Source organism: Myotis nattereri (genome assembly GCF_964212035.1).
Source record: "Myotis nattereri genome assembly, chromosome: 12".
Taxonomy (NCBI): Eukaryota; Metazoa; Chordata; class Mammalia; order Chiroptera; family Vespertilionidae; genus Myotis; species Myotis nattereri.
Window position 1 is genome coordinate 33,614,095 of NC_138087.1, and position 20,072 is coordinate 33,634,166.

Genomic DNA, 20,072 nt, shown 5'->3' on the forward strand with positions numbered 1-20,072 from the left:
TGTAAACTGCGGACTTTGGGTAATAATGACGTGTCAATATAGGTTCATCAACTGTAACAAATGACTGCTCTGGTGGACGATAAAGATAATAGGGGAGGTTGCGGAGGGAGCAAGGGATATATAAAAAACTTCTGTACCTTCCTCTCAATTTTTCTGTGAACCTAAAACTACTACAAAAAATAAAATCTCTTTTAAAAAAATACCTGTATCAATAAAAACGTACAATGAAATAATCTGGAAATGACTGATTCTTAAACACACATACCTATAAGCCAGACAAATGTAAAACAGTGAAGATGAGCTATTTTGCTGGTCATAAAATATTTATTAAGGTATACTTTAGGGAGCAGTGAATATAAAATTTAGGATCACAATATGAAGCAATTTCAGCCCTCTCAAAAGTCAGCCCAGTCCTCAATGCTCTACAGATGTAAAACCACTGGTGAGACTCAATGAAAGCAGTCTGACTAGTACAGAAGATGCTTTTCATAAACAGTTACAAGTAGAGCATCAGAATACTTCTTTTAAGTGCAAAACCACACATTACAATGCAGCAACGATGCATTCATATTGTTCTCATTAGTCATTAGTAGTCAACTTGCATAAAACACCAGAAAAAAGCACAATGGAGCTCACAAAATGGGCTAAAAAATGAACCTGTTCTTGTAAAACACACACTGTAATGGGAGATATTAAAAACGTATTTTGCACACTACAGAAGCTGCATTCATTCCAATGATCTCAAGTGTCATTTCCTTTCCTGTAAAATCAAATTACATGAACCAGGCACAACTAATATCTGGGAGGCAGTGTGTAGCTAAAATTTCATTTAACTAATTATTCAATGATTTAAAAATTCCCATAAATCTTTTCTGTCCTGAGGTAGTTGCAAAATAAATCATAACTTGGATATCAACTAGAGCTGAGGCTTTAACTTCTACTCATTACAACTAGTTGTCACTGACAGGAACTACCTTTTGATATTTAAAAGACAGTTGAGAAATGGGCCTCTTACTACACACACAAGATGATGGCTATGTAGGAAAAGAGGATTAGCTGCTTCAGAACATGAGAGATACGGTCCACCATTGCTTCCATCCCTACCCACCCCCAACCACTTTAGATTCTTTATTGTCCAAAAAAATCACCAGGAGCAACACAGTGGAAGTAGACAGATCATCGTCCTTTGCTGTAGCCAGGGAAGAAAAGGTCAAGTAGAGTCTGCAGGATCTCATTGGGAATCATGATGTAATTCTGGCCAAGATCATGCCGGCAAGCAGGGCAAGAGAAAACTTGAGCCTTAAAGGAACGCTGTAAACAATCCTAAGGTAAAACACAACAAAACAAAAACCCAAAAAATTCACCCAATTTCATCTGGTAAAGCATGTAGAAAAGGACTCAACAATTTATGCTTTTAAATAAGAACTAGAAACTTACTGTTTAGCAACAAGAAAAACATAAAGATGAATACCAATAAAGGCCTGAATCTATACTATGAACACTAGTCTAAAGACATGGCTTTAGCTCTACCTCTAGCACAGCAATTTCAACTTCCTTTTTCATCTCACGGCACACATAAACTAATTACTAAAATTCTGCAGCATACCAAAAAAATCTACTTTTTGCCAATATGACAACAACAAAAAAAGACATTTTTTAAATTTTATTTATAGGGGGGAGAGAGGGAAGAGGTAATAGTTAAGTACCTATCCTTATTGCTCCAAAGAGACTTTAAAAAATCAGGTGCCTATACTTGTCTAAGGAATTCTGGTACCAAGAATTAACCAATCTGACGCAACCTTATTATGCATGTGACCAATAATATGCAAACTCTATTATATAACCTATATTATTTATGGTTGGAGACAGAGCATTCACACTGGATGGCTATTGTTGTGTTGGCTATTGGCATTTTTTTTTATTTTGGTTGTTGTCATTTATTTTATTTGACAATCTAAGGAAAAAGAGGTCAGTGCCCCAACCAAATAGTCAGGTATTGCACTTTTTAAAAATTCTTGCAGCACACCAATTGAAAATCACTGTTCTAGCACATACTGTGAGTTAAGGTAAATGATTCAACTTTTGTATGCTCTAATTTCCTCATCCAGTAAAATGAGGGTGTTAAAGATTATGGTTCTCACTAGCTTCATCTTCTAGGTTGGATTTTAATCCTGTTCTTTTCTGATAGAGCACTAAAGAAAAAACACCTCAGGATTCCCCGGCTTAGAACTAATCACTTAACTTATAATGTAATGTGTGTTCCAAAAAGATTTTAAAAAGAACTAAATCTATTATACAGTTAGCCAGCTCAAGGTCAGGGACAAACTTATATGTGGAAAGTTTATTTCCATTTTACAAAAGAAATTCAAGTTTGGAACTTAGGTCTGGGCACACAACCACCAAGCAGTAGAGCAAGATTCCAACCTTGTTTTTACTATAGCTCAAATCTCCCTTTCACAACACAATATTCAACTCCTCTGGGTATGCTGCCAGATAGAATCTGTTTTAGATCTCCTTACGTACATGCAACTATTTCAGTTTGCACTAAACTATACAAAACATAAAAGGTGTAAGAAAAAAAGGCAATGATACCTATTTCTCTTCTCCATTTCAACCCCTTCCTAACAATGCCAAACATGATAGAATACCTCAACTACATATATTTGATTTACTATTACTATCTAATTAAAACGCACTTACCACTAAGATGTAATTAAGTGCTTCTGAATTGGCAAGGTTCTATGATTATTTTGTTTTATGGAAAAACGCTTCTTCACATGGTAAAAGCAGTTTTGGAGGTTAGTGTGCCTTCTGGCCTAATAAGGGGAAACGGGAAAGGAATTCTACTTACTTTACAGACATTGTGGAGGCAGTCTGTTGTTACAGGCTGGTAAACTAGCTCCTGGCAGCAGACACACATAAAGGATTGTTCCAATTTTTTCAGGAAATTCTAGATGGTACCCAAAGGGAAGAACAAATAGGTTAGCATTTCATAACATATTAATAAAATTCAAAATGATTTTTTTAAAGTGTCTTGGTTGCATTTAATGGTTTTATAGTTAAGAAAAAACTCAAGTAGTGATTGCAATGATTAGCAAACATGCCACAGAAACAGGAAAAAACCCATTTCGTAAGATAATACACTTTAGTTTTAAATCTCAGGATTGGGTTGGAAAGGTTGCAAAGTCAAATATATAACATTAAAATATAAATGCTGCCCACCCAAACCTCATGTTCCAGAGAATATTATTTTTCACTGTTAAAAAATATTATGGCTCATGGACACAGAGAACAGTGTGGTGACTGCAGGGATGGGAGGCTGGGGGTGGTGGAGGTGGAAGAGGGTATATGGGGGATAAACGGCAATGTAAATAAACAACACAACAAAATAAAGAAAAAAAATCACAGCTTGTCTCAAGATCATTATATACATTTTTCAAAAAGCTATATGGTATTCCAGTATATAAAAATGCATTATTTATTCAATCTTTTGCTATAAAACTTGAATATTTAAGCTTAAAAACAAAAGCAGTGAGTAATAATACTCTTTAATATCTAAGACCCCAAAGAATCAACATATTTTCCTGGGACTACCTTCTGTAATGTTTTGCCTCAACCCCCAAATCCCATATTTCCCTCATGCTAATGTTTACTCAAATTGGGACTAAATTATAAACATCCAATGGGTGTTCTATACTCTTCAAACCATTACTTGTTCCATTCTACTCAAACTTTTTTTTCTTTTAAACAGTTTTTGATAGGATAAGCAGTTTTTGAATAGTCACAAGGATAATTCTCCATTCAGTTAATTTTAGTAGACAGGGAGTACATTTTATGTTATTGTAATAGAAAAGTAGTATTTACAAGAATTTCAAGTAAAAATAAAAAATCAAAGATCCCAAAGTGTAAGACAAATACCATATGATCTCACTTACATGTGGAATCTAAACAAACAAACCTAACCTCATAAATATAGAGGACAAATTAGTGGCTGCCAGGGGTGAGGTTGGGGGTAAGCCAAATGGGTGAAGAGAGTCAAAAGGTACAAACTTCTAGGTATAAAATAAATAACTCCTGGTGATGTGATATGCAGCATAGTGACTATAAGTTAATAATACTATATTGCATAGTTCAAAGTTACTAAAAAAATAAATCTTAGAAGTTCTAATCACAAGAAAAAAACTTTTGTAACTATGTATGGAGACAGTTGTTAACTAGACTTACTGTGGTGATTATTTTGCAATACATACAAATACCAAATCATTGTTATATACAATGAAACTAATAAAATGTTTTATGTCAATTATGCCTCAAAAAAATCAGATGCAATTTCAAAGTTATGTCTTAATACTAACTTATTTATGAACATGGATTATGAACGTCAAGTGAATTACCCACAGAGTATTATGGAATACATTAAAAGAATATACCAGTTTGGGGAGCTGTGGAAAAAACTATAAATTTAGTACCAGGTACCCTCTCCCTGACAAATGCCTTTTTTTAAAGACTGATATTTCCCTGGTACCTCCAGGGTGCCTATAATATGTACTAGAGGTATTTTGAATTGATACAATGTGCTAGGCACTCATTTACATGGCAGTGATAAAAAGGTCAATTCTCTATGCTCACAAAACTTTATATTCTTTTAGGAGAGCAAAATAAAAAAATAAATAAATGAAATTTCAGATAGTAATAACCGAGGAAACAAAGCAAATTAAAGCAACAGAGTAAAGGGTGGCTACTTTAGAAAGTGTAGTCAGCAAAGACATCTCTGAGGAGTGTAATACTATTGCAGAGACAGAATATGAAGGAGCCACAGGAAGATGTAGAGGAGAGAATTTCAGCATGTAAAGGTCTAGTAGCCAGAATGGGCTGGGTGTGTTAAATGACAGGCATCAGTGTAGCCAAAGCAAGTTGGGCCTGAGAGAGCAGCAAGAGGAGACTGCAGAAGTAGGGAGAGATGACAGGTCATGTAGGACCTTGGGAAGGTGTTTGGATATAAATGTATATATTATATGTACATTTATTTAAAAGTCACCATGGCGCCCTAACCGGTTTGGCTCAGTGGATAGAGTGTTGGCCTGTGGACTGAGGGGTCCCGGGTTCGATTCTGGTCAAGGGCATGTACCTTGGTTGCGAGCACATCCCCAGTGGGGGGCGAGCAGGAGGCAGCTGATCGATCTCTCTCATTGATGTTTCTAACTCTCTATCCCTCTCCCTTCTTCTCTGTAAAAAAATCAATAAAATAGCCCTGGCTGGTTTGGCTCAGTGGATAGAGCATCAGCCTGCGGACTGAAGGGTCCCTGGTTCGATTCTGGCCAAGGGCATGTACCTTGGTTGTGGGCACATCCCCAGTAGGGAGTGTGCAGGAGGCAGCTGATTGATGTTTCTCTCTCATCGATGTTTCTAACTCTCTATCCCTTCCTCTCTGTAAAAAACCAATAAAATATATTAAAAAAAAAAAAGTCACCATGGCCAACACCTGATTTTTCCGGCTTAATAAATGTGTTTCTGGATTATCGGAAGAAAATGGGCATGCAACCTGCCCAGGGCAATCAATAACAGTACATAAATGTCCAAAGTAATCATTAGAAGCTACATCGCAATCATCTTACCCAAGCAAGTAAAATCCTACCACAAGAAGGCAGAATGGTTAGAAGCCAGTGGTCCTGGATTGCGAGAGGGATATCCGACTGCCGGTTTAGGCCCGATCCCACAGGGGTCCCAGATTGGAGAGGGTGCAGGCCGGGCTAACATCCCCCTCCCCTGCCATGCACGAATTTTATGCACCAGACCTCTCGTAAAGTATATAAATGTCTAATCACTATGTTGTACACCTGACACTAATATAATATTGTATGTCAACTATACTTAAAAATAAAGTTGAAAAATAAATTAAAGGCATGTAATTATAATTTTTAAAAAATCTTTACATACTGGTCCTTCCACAAGATATGCAAGCACTTCATCCCATAGCTTCTGGTTTTGATGATCTTCTCTGATTAGATGCTGTTGTTCAGGGGTTAGTTGGAAAGCCTCAACTGCTTCTGCTGAATCTGCTTTGAACACCTTGGAGGTACTTTCACAAGCATCTAGATTAATTTAGAAATATATCAGTAGACTTATAAGTGGTTCTAAGCAGAACTATGAAACATTAGTTAACTGGCACCAGTAAAGTTTAGCACAAAGATAACCTTCATAAAGCAGCATCTAACTTCCCCTGGAGTGTAGGATACTGTATTTGCTGCTGTTTTGGTTGTGACACTACCAAAATATAATAAAAGTACCCCCCACCCCCCACTGCTCTGCCACCACCCCTCTTCACTTTGCTTTTAATTTCTTACAAGTTTCTCAATTTAGTCTCTTAATGTTTCTCTTTATTAGAAACTGTATTAGGATCTATTTTCTGTAATCATTACCTACCATCATCTGGAGCTGGCCTTTTTGAGGTTTCCCCTGCCTTCTTTGACTGTCCTTTAGTCTTCTTCCCTTCCTTATCCGAAGGGTAACCTACTGGATACTGATGGGGGGAAAAAGTACAATGTAGACTTAAGCTTCACAGAGAAGGGGAATTCTAGGTCTTGGTGAGAAATTTAAAAAGGGAGAGAGGAGGAGTCTATACTTTCCCTAACTGAACAACTTTATATAAAGGAAACAGACATTGAAAAGAAACAAAATTAAAGGACAGAAGACATTAAAATCCCCAATTCAGTGTAAAACCATGTAGTTTTGATTGTTAAGAAATTCCATTTGATAATACAGTGATCTTAGTTTCAGATCCAAAACAGGAGAGGTAAGTTTATAGGAGCTGTGACTAGGTGGCTTGAACATTTTGAGGAAGAAAGAAAAGTGGAATCTTGATATGAAGATATGTGAAGATCAACCGCAGAGCACAATAGATGGTACTCACATAGATGGGATTACACTAAATTGTGGGGCCAATCTAAAAAACAAAACAAAAATCCACCAAAACATTAAGGGCCAAATTTCTTCTCTCTCAAAATTAGGGAAGAGGGAATAAAAGCCTTTAGAAGATTTCATACCACTAAATCATTGAATTCTTTATCAGCCAAAGATCAAACTTTAAGAAATAAATTCTACCTATTATGCTTGTATTTTACTGGCTGTTTTTTGTTGTTTGGGACATGCTTTGTGATAACACTCATGTTTAAAGCTCAATATGTTTCAAGCCTCATCAATGATACATTAACTCATCATAGTAGATAGGCTTATATGCTTCCACTCACAGTTTCATGTCTAAACTATTTAAAACATTCTTTGATGAACAATGGATCTGAGAAAGTCTTTTAAAAATACAAAAGATTTTTTGAAATATCAGTTACAAAAAGAATTAGAGTTGACCCTTGAACAGCCCAAGTTTGGTTTGTGTGGGGGCTCAATTATATGTAAATTCTTTTCAATAAATATACTGGAAAATTTTTGGAGATTTTATTACACAAATTGTTTTATCTCTAAATAGATATAAATTTCTTTTTCACATTATCTTTTTATGTTTTATCTCTACTGTTAGTAACACATATTATCTTGTATCATGCAAGACAGTGGTTCTCAACCTTCCTAATGCTGTGACCCTTTAATACAGTTCCTCATGTTGTGACCCCCAACCATAAAATTGTTTTCGTTGTTACTTCATAACTGTAATTTTGCTACTGTTATGAGCCGTAATGTAAATATCTGATATGCAGGATGTATTTAGGCGACCCCTGTGAAAGGGTCATTCAACCTCCAAAAGGGTCGTGACACAGAGGTTGAGAACCACTGATATAAGACAATACTGATGTAGGTACTGACAGATAATTCATCTTATAAACAGATGATGTAAACCTATAGTAACATTAAATACAGTATTGTAAATGTATTTTCTCTTCTTCAGATTTTTCTTAATAACATTTTCTTTTTTCTAGTTTAATATAGTATACTAGAGGCCCGATGCACGAAAGTCATGCAAGGGGCTTGGCCCTTGCAGCCCTGGCTTTGTCCGGAAGATCACCTGGATGGTCGTTCGGCTGTTTGGCTGTCCAGTCTAATTAGCATATTATGCTTTTATTATTATAGATAATACATATAACAAATAAAATACGTGCTAATAGTCTATGTCAGTGGTCGGCAAACTCATAAGTCAACAGAGCCAAATATCAACAGTACAATGATTGAAATTTCTTTTGAGAGCCAAATTTTTTAAACTTAAAACTATATAGGTAGGCACATTGTTACTAACTTAATTAGAGTACTCCTAAGCTGGTCTTTGCTAAAAACGTCCTCTATCTGACTGAGGTACGTTCGCTGAGGTCGACCCTTTCCAACTCTCCCATCCACACTCGTCTTGTATACTTATTTCATCTATCTCCATTCATTCATCGTCTCCATGTGTCCAAACCGTCTCAACATACCTTTCTCAATCCTTGACACTACATCTTCTTTCACTCCACAACGTTCCCTGTACGTGCGTGCCCGCACATGGTATTTTGTCGAAGAGCCACCCTCAAGGGGCCAAAGAGCTGCATGTGGCTCGCAAGCCGCGGTTTGCCGATCACTGGCCTATGTTATCGGTAAGGCTTCAAGTCAATTCCCTCATACTTCAAGTCAATTCCAGTAAGGCTTCTGGTCAACAGCAGGTAAGTTTTTGTGGAATCAAATGTTATACATGGCTTTTTGACTGAGCAGGGGTTGATGCCCCTAACACTTATATTGTTCAAGGGTCAACTGTATATTGGCAATTATTTTAGCAGCTGATGAGTCTCACTTAAATAATCAATTCTATGATTTTAAAAACAAAAACAGATAGACTTGCACTAAGAGACACAGACTCACCTGCCTGGGTGGTCAGACACTTGCCCATAGTTCAGCCCCTACACATGCAGTGTGGGCAGAGCCAGGGAAAATGATAAAGCTGGTAGTCTTTACGGAAAGCACAACAATGGGGAATGATGGCGGATGAACTCAAACCATGCTCTGAAGTCAGTGTCAGGGACAAAGTCTAGGCAGTGCAGGGGGAATGTAGCCATATCATCCACTATGCACACAAAACCAACGAAGTCTTATATGAGTTAACAGCTGACATGGGCAAAAGGGAAAAAAAGACATAACACTAAAGGTGGTGACAGGGCAGGGAAGCAGCTTTGAGGGGGAAGAGAGAAAAGGGGTGAGGAAAAGTGAGAAGGGTAGGAAGCAGACCACTCTAACAAGCCACCTCCCCCTTTCCCTTACCAGACACACCCCTGTGCCATCTAGGATACACATCCCTTCTCAAGGCTTCCTATACTTAAAGTTTATGTATCCCTTTCCCTCATACTTCAAGTCAATTCCATTTTGAATTGGAAATACTTTACTTTTCATTGACCAGCCCAACTTTTCCCAAGTACAGTTCTTGGGCTGAGGGCAGTTTGAATCTAGGATGCTACCTTTTACTGCTTTTCCTTCTGTATACTTGCATGATCTCATTCTTACACCTTACTATCCACAGATCAACTGCTGTGGGTTATATCCAGTGTTAAGGTATGTCTATAGTAGAGGTGTACATTTTTATGACTATATAAGTAGCCTAGACAAATGTAACCTAACCTGTAAACGTAGGCATAATCTCCTTGACCGTTCTATTCCTTCTGAGGTCCAAGGAGCAGGTTCATCATCATCTCTTCTTAAAAGATAACGCCAAACCAAGAATCCATGGCTTGTTGATTTCTCTGGCCAGTATTTCACCACCTAAATCATAATATTTCAGTACTAGTTTGAGATTTAAAGTGTAAACTTATTCATATTGTGATCCTATTAGTGATTTAAACTAGCCAAAACTAAATGCAACTTCAAAAGGTACTTCTTTTGCTGTAGTAGCAAATAAATATTCAAATTATTATTTTGACCTTATTTCTTATTAAGATAGTTCCTATATAAGTATAGATTGCTATAAATTTGAAATACTAACAAGATTATGCTCATTAATAGAATTTTGCATAATGGTAAATAGAAATGGTGACAGTAAATGCCTCTATTGTTTAAACAAAGAATACAACCTATTTAAAAATTATACTGTGCTGCTTGAAAATCGATTACAATTAAACTCATTCTGAGAGCTACATAAGAATCAAGATCTACAATGGCCAAGTTATTTAAATGGTTTTATCATAGAGAATATACTTATAAAAAGCTTAACCCCAAATATAACTCTGCCCTTATGATCTTGAAATTAGTCTTAAAAGAAAAGTATCAAAATTAAGGTCACTTTGTGTATCTGCTATATAGCCAGAAAAAGTAGAAATACCAACTAAGATAGTCTACTGTTTCCTCCAGCCCACCCACAGCAGAGTAGTTCCCTGTGGTAACTCTGTCCTAAAAGCCCAGGAAGAATGACTAACAAGAGGTCATGCCAGATAGAGCACCTTATAAATGCCATCATATCTGTTGCCTTCTTCAGGAGCATATTTGCTGATCTTCCTCCCTTTAAAACTGCGTATCACTCTGACTGGCTTACCAGCTCTCCAATTCCGAGATTCTGCTCCAACTTTATCATCCAATGGAGCATCACAGTTTAGGGCCAATGCCCTAAAAAATAAAGCAAAGTCTTTATACCAAGTAATCTTTCTCCAAGTATATAATCACATCAGTAGCTCAATTAAAAGGTGAATTATGCCTTACCTGATGGTTAAGATTCTATGATTCTTTCCATATTATTCCAGATAATAGGATTATGCTTTCCCCCACCAGCAGAGAAGACAAATCAGTTTTCTGATGTCATCCCCAAGCCAGGGGATTGGTTCTCAGATAGCCTGTAGGGTTCTTCTGAAAGTAATAACATCTGTGCCACGTATAATAGAAAACAACTAGAAATACATGGAATTTTCTTTAAATAACGTTTGTTGAGGGAAGGGAAAAGTTGGAAAACTAAAGCAAGTGATTGTTGTAATAGTTATTTTTGATATGGGAGTGAAGTAAATCGCTGAAATAATGTAGAAAGAAACCCAGAAAAATACATTTGTCAGCAAGGTACAAATGACCTCTCTAGCTCCACTTTCCAGACAACAGAGATTCCTTAAAGTTTAGAAAATATTAAGAACAAGTTCAATACGAAATATCCTTTAAAAACCTCCAGTAAAAAGATACGTTTAAATAAAACTGAAGCATTCAAATGTCTGTGCTAACTCATGATAATAAAGACGTCTGGCTGCTCAAGATCAGTGCATTTTACTGATGACAAATGAACAAGCAGGAACACTAAGCTGGAAGCAGCACCTGATTTAGCTTAAGTTTCCTAAGTATGCGTACTCCGTAATAATCAATCAGTAAGGTTACTAAATGTTAATCTTTCTTGGGAGAACTTAGTCCTGCCAAAAAAAGACCAAACTAGAATCTACGTAAAATTAGTATTTTTTCTCTCTAAGGCACCTACTTTCTAACTTAGGTGAAAAGAAACCACTGAGAACACATCAGGTCAAAAATACATACACATAGCCTGACTGGCGTGGCTCAGTGGTAGAGAGTCAACTTATAAACCAGGTCACACATGGTTCAATTCCCAGGTGAGGCCCAGGCCCAGGCTGTGGGTTCTCTCTCATCATTAATGTTTCTATATCTCTCTCCTTCCCCATTCCTCTCTGAAATCAATATTTTAAATATATATGTATAAATATACATATATAAATATATATATATTTATATATACAGTGGGGACTTGACTTACGAGTTTAATTCATTCCGTGACAAAGCTCATAACTCAAATTACTCGTATGTCAAATCAAAAAGTGAACAAGTGAGACACATGTTCTGGGCTGATGTTGTGGCATTCGCTGCGCCAACTAGAGGTGGGGTATCTGAAGCTGGCTCGTAACCCGAATTTTAGCTCACAAAAAATCGGCCGAGAGACGGCTCGTATCTCGAAAAACTCGTTAGTCGGGACACTCCTAAGTCAAGGCCCCACTGTATTAAAAAAATACATACACATACAATCTGGTGATACAAAATACATGTTCAGGGTACAGTTCTCTTTATGCAGGCTCAAAAAATAGGTCTGAAGACTAAATGACAATCTACTAAAATAGCATTTAAAAAAAATGTATCTTTATTGTTGAAAGTATTACAGATGTCCTCTTTGTTTTTTTCTACTAAAATATATCTTGAATAAAAAAACTAAAACAGTATCTTGATCATAGTTATATTGTTAAAGTAAATGAACTTAAGAAAGTGTTTCTTAAACAAACAAAAACCACTTTTATAGATATGGCCAAAGAGTTAAAGCTTATTATCTTTTTTATCTTAAAGGGAGATACATTTCCTCTGGGAGGTAGAGGAAAAAACACAGGCAACGACTCTAGGTATAGTATTACATCTTTATGGACTATCTATCTCAATACATACTTCATCTTCTTAAAGAGCTAACATAAAGATAACTACTATCTTCATGTTAATGAGTGCAATGCTTTGGTGCTCACAGGTTCCTTGAGTCATAATGACTGCCACCACTAGCTGGCATTAATTCACTTCTAGCTTCTCGTAAGTGCCAGGCTGTTCAAGTTATTGAAAAGAGTCCAAGACGATGAAACTAGCTAAAACAAGGCTCTTCCATTACTCTATCCACAGCTCAATTGGTTGTCTCTAACTAACCTGACAAAGGATGGCCTGATTACCTTGCTATCCCTATCCTTTCAGTTTCATAAAGAGCAAGAGTTTAGAAGAAATAGGAACAAACTTCTGAAAAGCAGGTATCAAACTACCTCTTAGCAGAGAAACAAAAATGAATTGGACTATATACTAGTCAGGAAAGAGTATACTGTAGGTCAGAGCTAAGGGAATTTTACCTAGTTTTCATGCTCACAAAACATACAGGTACCTTTGCCTGAGAGGTCTTTACAATGAATCACAAGGCGTATTCAGAGCTTAATGTATAAATTAACTGAATGGATAGTAGAGTTTCTATGATATATCAATCCTAAAGTGTTTTGAGCTCATATTTCATTTTCACTACCTTCCTTTTAAAACATTTTTACTACTTGTCAATCATTTGGTAACAAGATTATAAACATGGTAAAGAGGGTATACTTATTAGATTCTTCAAAAGCTTAAAAGAATCTACTGTGTACATTTCAAGTGCAGGTAGTTATGAAAGAAATCTCATTCAAACAAAATAATCTATCATTACAGGGAAAAATATAATTTTCAGATCTGACAACCTGGAATAGTCTTTTTCAAATTTGAGATACATTTTCATTGACAAAAACATATCAAATCTAACTACTTTTAAGATCACTCCCCCTAAAGAGCTGCTATATTGCTAGAAGACTAGCTAGGGACTGGATTCCTGCCTCAGGAATGTTTCACCAGCAAATCTGATCTGTCTCCTCTGCTGGTTCAGTAAAATAATCCTACTGCCAGAAATAATATAGAAGGAAGACATGAAAATAGAATCTATATAACCTGGTATGCAACAAAGTCTTGAAATCATACTGGTATATTCTTTACTGCACACAGTAATCAGAAATTATGGGTATACTATATAAAACCAAGTGATTTAGACTCAAGAAAGTGAAAAATACTCACTTTTACTTAACAACCCACAAAATACCCTTATTAATATAATATGAAAAATTTAAACTTTATGAAATGATGACAAATTATCAGCATGACAAGTTATAATGTAGCTGTTGCTGTATCATGGTTTGGGTTACTAAATTTATTATTACTCATATTAGCATGCACTTATGAAAGAAAACATTTTGAAGTTATACATTTTCTGTTCCCATGGAAGCTAGAATGCCATTAGTATTTCTATAAAATCAAGGACAACATAAGGTGGCTTTTTTGTAATACCTTACAAGCATTTAGTTTAAAAAGATCACTTTTGTCACTAAATAAACATTCTCCTAATATTTAAAGAATCTTATTATAAATCCTAAAAACACCCTGAGTGTAATTCTGATTAAGCTATATGATGTGTTACTTAAGTGCATAAGTGTGGCTCCCTGTCCCACATTAGTGTCTCTTCTAAAAAGAACTTAGCCACTTTAAATGTGTGTGTGTGTGGGAAAAAAAGCGCAAGATAAATCTGTGGCCCTTGCCCTACCCGGTTTGGCTTAGTGGATAGAGCGTTGGCCTGCGACAGAAGGGTCCCAGGTTCGATTCCGGTCAAGGGCATGTACCTGGGTTGCGGGCACATCCCTAGCAGGGAGTGTGCAGGAGGCAGCTGATCGATGTTTCTCTCTCATCGATGTTTCTAACTCTCTATCCCTCACCCTTCCTCTCTGTAAAAAAAATCAATAAAATATATTTAAAAGAAAAAAATCTGTGGCCCTGGTCAGTGTGGCTCAGTTGGTTGGGTGTGGACTCAGGCACCAAAGGGCTGCGGGCTTGATCCCAGGTAGGGGGCATGCAGAAGGCATTGATGTTTCTGTCTCTCCCTCTCTAAAAATTAACTTAAAAAGCTTAAAAAAAAAGAAAGATAAATCTGTGTTCAGTAGAAAACAACTCTGACCTGTGGGGTAGTAGATAAGCCACCTTGTCCTCGATTTTACTTAAGTTATATAAGGCTTCTTTCTTTCAAAGGATTCAACATGTTTTCAAATGCAAAGTACAGCTATTAAAATTGGAAAATATGTCATTTTAAAAATAATTTGAAGAAATAAGTAAGGATTTGAGAACAATTATATAATTAGGTAATGGGATTTTAATTTTAGATCTTTAACTTTCAATGTACGATTCTCCACTACAGTCTAAGTTATAAATTATAGTCCTATAATCAAACATTTATACAAAGCCCATATTCTAAACAGTCTTTACAAACTCTAAAGAGTACCTGTTCATGTTTGTTAATGTCTGATCAGCCGATGGTGAACCAATTCTTTTATTACCAGCCAGGTTTTTACCACCACTCCCAGTGTATGTGAATTCATCACCTCGGTCCTGTAGAAGAAGATTTCTTCATCATTAAGACACCTAAACCCAAGTATAATTTCATCAATTCTCATTTCAAAGTCAGAACACTGGTTAGGATGTTGTAAATTGACATGGTCTCCCAAGGTATCTACCAAAATAAGTCCCAGTTCAAATGCAATCTTATGTATAGTATACTTTTAAGTATATACTTAATCTAAAAATCTCTTTTTAAAGTTACATACCTCCAAACAGGGCGATTCTCATAATATATATATATATATATATATATATATATATATATATATATATAATCAAATAATCTATAGAATGTTACAAAATTAGCTCTTATTGGTTGGGAATATTATTTCATTTAACTTAGTGTTGTTAAAATAAACTTATCAATATTAGCTTGGAGTACCATTTTAAAAATTCTCCACAACACATTTATTATGTATTTATTATTTATTATACTAGAGGCCCAGTGCATGCAATTTGTGCAGTGTGTGTGTGTGTGTGTGTGTGTGTGTGTGTGTGTGTGTCCGAGCCTGGCCTGCGCCCCCTCACAGTCCAGGAGCCCTTGGAGGATGTCCGACTGCTGGCTTAGGCCCACTCCCCACAGGCCTAAGCTGTCAGTCAGACATCCTTAGCGCTGCCGCAGAGGTGGGAGAGGCTCCCGCCACTGCCACTGTGCTCACCAGCCGTGAGCGGTGCTCCCCCTATGGGAGCGCACTGACCACCAGGGGGCAGCTCCTGCATTGAGCATCTGGACCCTGGTGGTCAGTGCATGTCATTGAGACTGGCTGTTCTGCTGTTCAGTCGATTTGCATATTAGCCTTTTATTATATAGGAGGAGGATATTTATGTATTTATTACTTCTGTAGATATGATTTGCCTACAATAAAAGATCAAAAGATTGGAAATGCTTACAAAATATAACATCTCCAGAGACATCTTAGTTGGCAATCTCTAAGCCTAAATTATTCTTTGCATTATTTAATAAACTTAGAATCAATGGCATAAGACACTTCTTTAGCACTTTTTCTCCACAAATGTTTAATGTTTAACTAATAAATATATTCAAAACATGGGAAAACAGGAAGTGATAACATCCATCTAACTTTAACTGGGTACTCATTTTTAGTTTTACAATTACAGGTTTATATGTTTCATATATTTAAGATAAGCTCTGATCCAAATCACAGAACTGTCTACATCCTTATTATATGCCCAGGACTACATAAATTACTTCATTCAAAGTCAATACTTTCTGACATAAAATTATGCTATTATTTTTTCTATTTTACACCTGGGGAAACTGAAGTTTAGTAGAGTTAAATAATTTGGCCAAGGTCTCACACACAAAGGTCAGAGCCCAGATCAAAAAAACTTACTAATTGCTAAAAACATATGTTGAAGAGATTCCACTTTAGTTGGTTTGTTTTCTTACAGAGTCTTAAAAAAAAACACAAAAAACTAAGTGCTGATTTTAATAAGCTATATAACGTTCTTTATATTTCTAAAAAATACTTAAAGATATAACTTCAAAATATGCATGTCAACTACCACACAACCCAGCAACTGTACTTCTGAGCATTTATCCCAGAGAACTGGAGACTTAATCAGCAAAACAACAACAAAAACCGTACACAAATGTTAGAGTTTTATTCATAATAAATAACCCAGATGTTCTTCTAGAGGTGAATGGTTAAACAAACTGTGGTACACCTGTATCATGGACTAATACTCAGCAATAAAAAGAATGAACTATTGATACATGCCATAGTTTGAGAATTATGCTGAGCAAAAAAAAAAGCCATTTCCAAAGGTTACATACTACATGATTCCACTTATAAAGATTTTTGAAGTGAAAACATTTTAGAAATGAAGAACAGATTAGTGGATATCAGGGTTTGGGGGAACAGATCTAGTATGTGTGTCTATAAAAGGGCAACAAGAAGGATACTTGTGGTAAGGAAAATAATGTTGTATTCTGAATGTATCATGCCAATATCCTGGCTGTGACATTGTTTTATAATTTTGTAAAATGTGCCATTGAGGGAAAATGGGTAAAGAGCACAAAGATATTTATACTATTTCTAATGCTACATGTCAATCTACAGTTATCCCAAAATTACAAGTTTAATTTAAAAAATGAGATCTACAGGGAATGTATTTTCACTGCAATAACCAGTTAACTATATATGGTAACTGATTATATATCAAAACAATACAAAGATTAAATAGTGTAAATTGATTTACCTTGTAACCTGTATAAAACTTCAACATAAATATTACATTAAAAAGAGGTAGGATTTGATATACTCTAGACATAACTTCTGTATTTTACTGAATGATCAAAACAGATTTGAAATAAAGTACAAGGTTGTATCATGACTTACTACTTCATCTGCAAATCCACCAGCCAGGACAAGAGAATAGGCTCCATCATTACTTCGACCATGAATTCCACCAACATGGGGCCTATGTACACCTGCTTCACTCACCTATAAAATAAACAGAGTCTCAAAATACCTTTGAACAGTTAATTAACTGTTACATTTACAAAATGCTTCCACTTATACCTTTTGATCCAAAAAGCCTCCAATTAAGAACTGCATCGTCACCCAGAGTTCTACTTTTTGCTCAATGATTCCTAAAAGTGCTCAAGCTTAGAATTCTGAGTTTCAAAATAATCATTAAGTAATCTTTTTTTGTCTATTGCTAATAATAGCTCAACTCGGGTAAACAAGAACTTTCTATCAGTGCTACAGATCTCTTCCCTTATTTTTCATTTTTGATTATGCCACTGTTCCCTAGCCATGTCAGAAAGACAGAGGTCATTTTAGCCTCAATCTTCTCCATTATTTTTTTTTTAAATATATTTTATTGATTTTCCACAGAGAGGAAGGGAGAGAGATAGAGAGTCAGAAACATCGATGAGAGAGAAAAATCGATCAGCTGCTTCCTGCACATCTCCCACTGGGGACGTGCCCGCAACCCAGGTACATGCCCTTGACCGGAATCGAACCTGGGACCTTTCAGTCCGCAGGCCGACGCTCTATCCACTGAACCAAACCGGTTTCGGCAATCTTCTCCATTATTGTTCAAACCCATTTATTTGGTCACAAATACTGCTGATTTGATCTCCCAAATCTTTTTCTCCTTTCATAGTTATATTAGTTTGAGTCGTTAATGCTTAAACTAGACCCTGTTTCACGGCCTCCAGTTTTGTTCCTTCAAACCCATTCTACCCACCACAAACAGAATGATCCTTTTAAGAAGAAACCTGCTTTTAATTTTCAGCTGCTTAAAATATATTAAATGGTCTGATAGTCTATAGAGCCCAAGTTAAGCATTACACATTGTCCTCTCTCAATCTGACTCCTATCTCCTTATCTCCAGCTTCTCCTTCATGGAGCCTCTGTGTTTGAACCAAAACTACTCAATGTTATTCAAACATGCTACCCATTTTCTTAGTTTACTCATGCTATTCTACTTCTTCAAAAGCCTACTATTTTTTCCATTTACATTCACATCTGTCTCACTAAACCGAGTCACGTCTTTGTGTATTTCAAACTCCCTCAGAGAAGCACTATAATTCATCTGCTTAACATACAATTGTTCTTAGCAGAGGAAAGGGAGCTAAAATCCATGCCTGAGTACTGGGCTAGGGAAAGAGGCACATACCAGCCATGAGAAGCTGGTATGGGCAACAGAACTTGGATTTAGTCCTTGAAAATACCAGGTACTTCAGAAGATAGGACCACCTGATTCCCAACCTCACCAACCCTGAAGAAAATACATCTATTCTGAATCTTCCCCAATTTCCTAAGTGGCAAATTCATCCTTTTAGTTGCTCAGACCAACAACCTCAAAATCATCTTAGACCAGCCGTGGGCAAACTATGGCCTGCGGGCCAGATCCGGCCCATTTGAAATGAATAAAACTAAAAAAAAAAAAAAGACCGTATCCTTTTATGTAATGATGTTTACTTTGAATTTATATTAGTTCACACAAACACTCCATCCATGCTTTTGTTCCGGCCCTCCGGTCCAGTTTAAGAACCCATTATGGCCCTCCAGTCAAAAAGTTTGGCCACCCCTGTATTAGACCTTATTAATGGGGCTTTTAGAATTCGGAAATGAATTAGTGACAGGTACACACACACACAAAATCAAAGCAAAATAAAAGACAATTAAAAATACAGCCCTGGCCAGTTTGGCTCAGTGGATAGAGCATTGGCCTGTGGACTCAAGGGTTCTGGGTTCGATTCTGGTCAAGGGCACATGCCCAGGTTGCGGCTCGATCCCCAGTGGAGAGTGTGCAGGAGGCAGACAATCAATGATTCTCTCTCATCATTGATGTTTCTATCTCTCTCTCCCTCTCCCTTCCTCTCTGAAATCAATTGCAATATATTTTAAAAAAATTAAAATAGCCCTAACCGATTTGGCTCAGTGGATAGAGCATCGACCTGCGGACTGAAGGGTCCCAGGTTCGATTCCGGTCAAGGGCATGTACCTTGGTTGCAGGCACATCCCCAGTAGGGGGTGTGCAGGAGGCAGCTGATCACTGTTTCTCATTGATGTTTCTAACTCTCTATCCCTCTCCCTTCCCCTCTGTAAAAAAAAAAAAATCAATAAAAAAAAAATGCAGTTTTTATTGTATTTATATTTTATGATACTGTATTTATTTATAATATTTTTACTGTATTTACATATCCAAAGTCATAATAATACAAACCTTGAATACTGATTTAACCAAAATTATTTAAACCACTGCAAGGATGGGAGGATAAAGTGTGTTTAACTATTCATTTTCTATAGAAGTTAATAAAACTAATAATATATGAAGACAAAAGCAGTTTAAACACATTATTTAGAAATAAGGTGGTAAATCCAGAAGAAAACAACTAAAATGTTAAAGTGGTTGCCTCTGACAAATAGGAAATGGGAACAAACAAAGGGTGGATTTTTAAAATATGCCATGTACTAGCATGTAACTTTTTAAGCTATGTATATGTATCACACTATTTTAATTTTAAAATGTTACCACTGTAGATCCTGGCTGGGACCCTCAGTTGACTAGAGCATCTTCTCAATACGCCAAAGTTGTGGGTTCAACCCCCCAGTCAGGGTACAAACAAAATTCAACCAATGAATTTATAACAAGTCTCAAATCTCTCTCTCAAATCA

At 36.3% G+C, this 20,072-nt stretch overlaps 1 protein-coding gene across 1 annotated transcript in view; it reads right to left on the bottom strand.

Moving 5' to 3' along the window:
* Positions 1-307: 307 nt before the first annotated feature.
* The window catches only part of UHRF2 (ubiquitin like with PHD and ring finger domains 2), a 63,867-nt gene continuing 44,102 nt past the window's right edge, over positions 308-20,072 (bottom strand). The window contains exons 9-16 of the mRNA XM_081103411.1: positions 17,280-17,384; positions 14,801-14,907; positions 10,398-10,560; positions 9,583-9,723; positions 6,424-6,520; positions 5,938-6,092; positions 2,852-2,950; positions 308-1,323 (exon numbers count right to left, since the gene is read on the bottom strand). Coding sequence (XP_080959537.1) covers positions 1,177-1,323; positions 2,852-2,950; positions 5,938-6,092; positions 6,424-6,520; positions 9,583-9,723; positions 10,398-10,560; positions 14,801-14,907; positions 17,280-17,384 — 1,014 coding nt within the window. The 3' untranslated portion in view covers positions 308-1,176. The remainder of the gene's footprint in view (positions 1,324-2,851; positions 2,951-5,937; positions 6,093-6,423; positions 6,521-9,582; positions 9,724-10,397; positions 10,561-14,800; positions 14,908-17,279; positions 17,385-20,072) is intronic.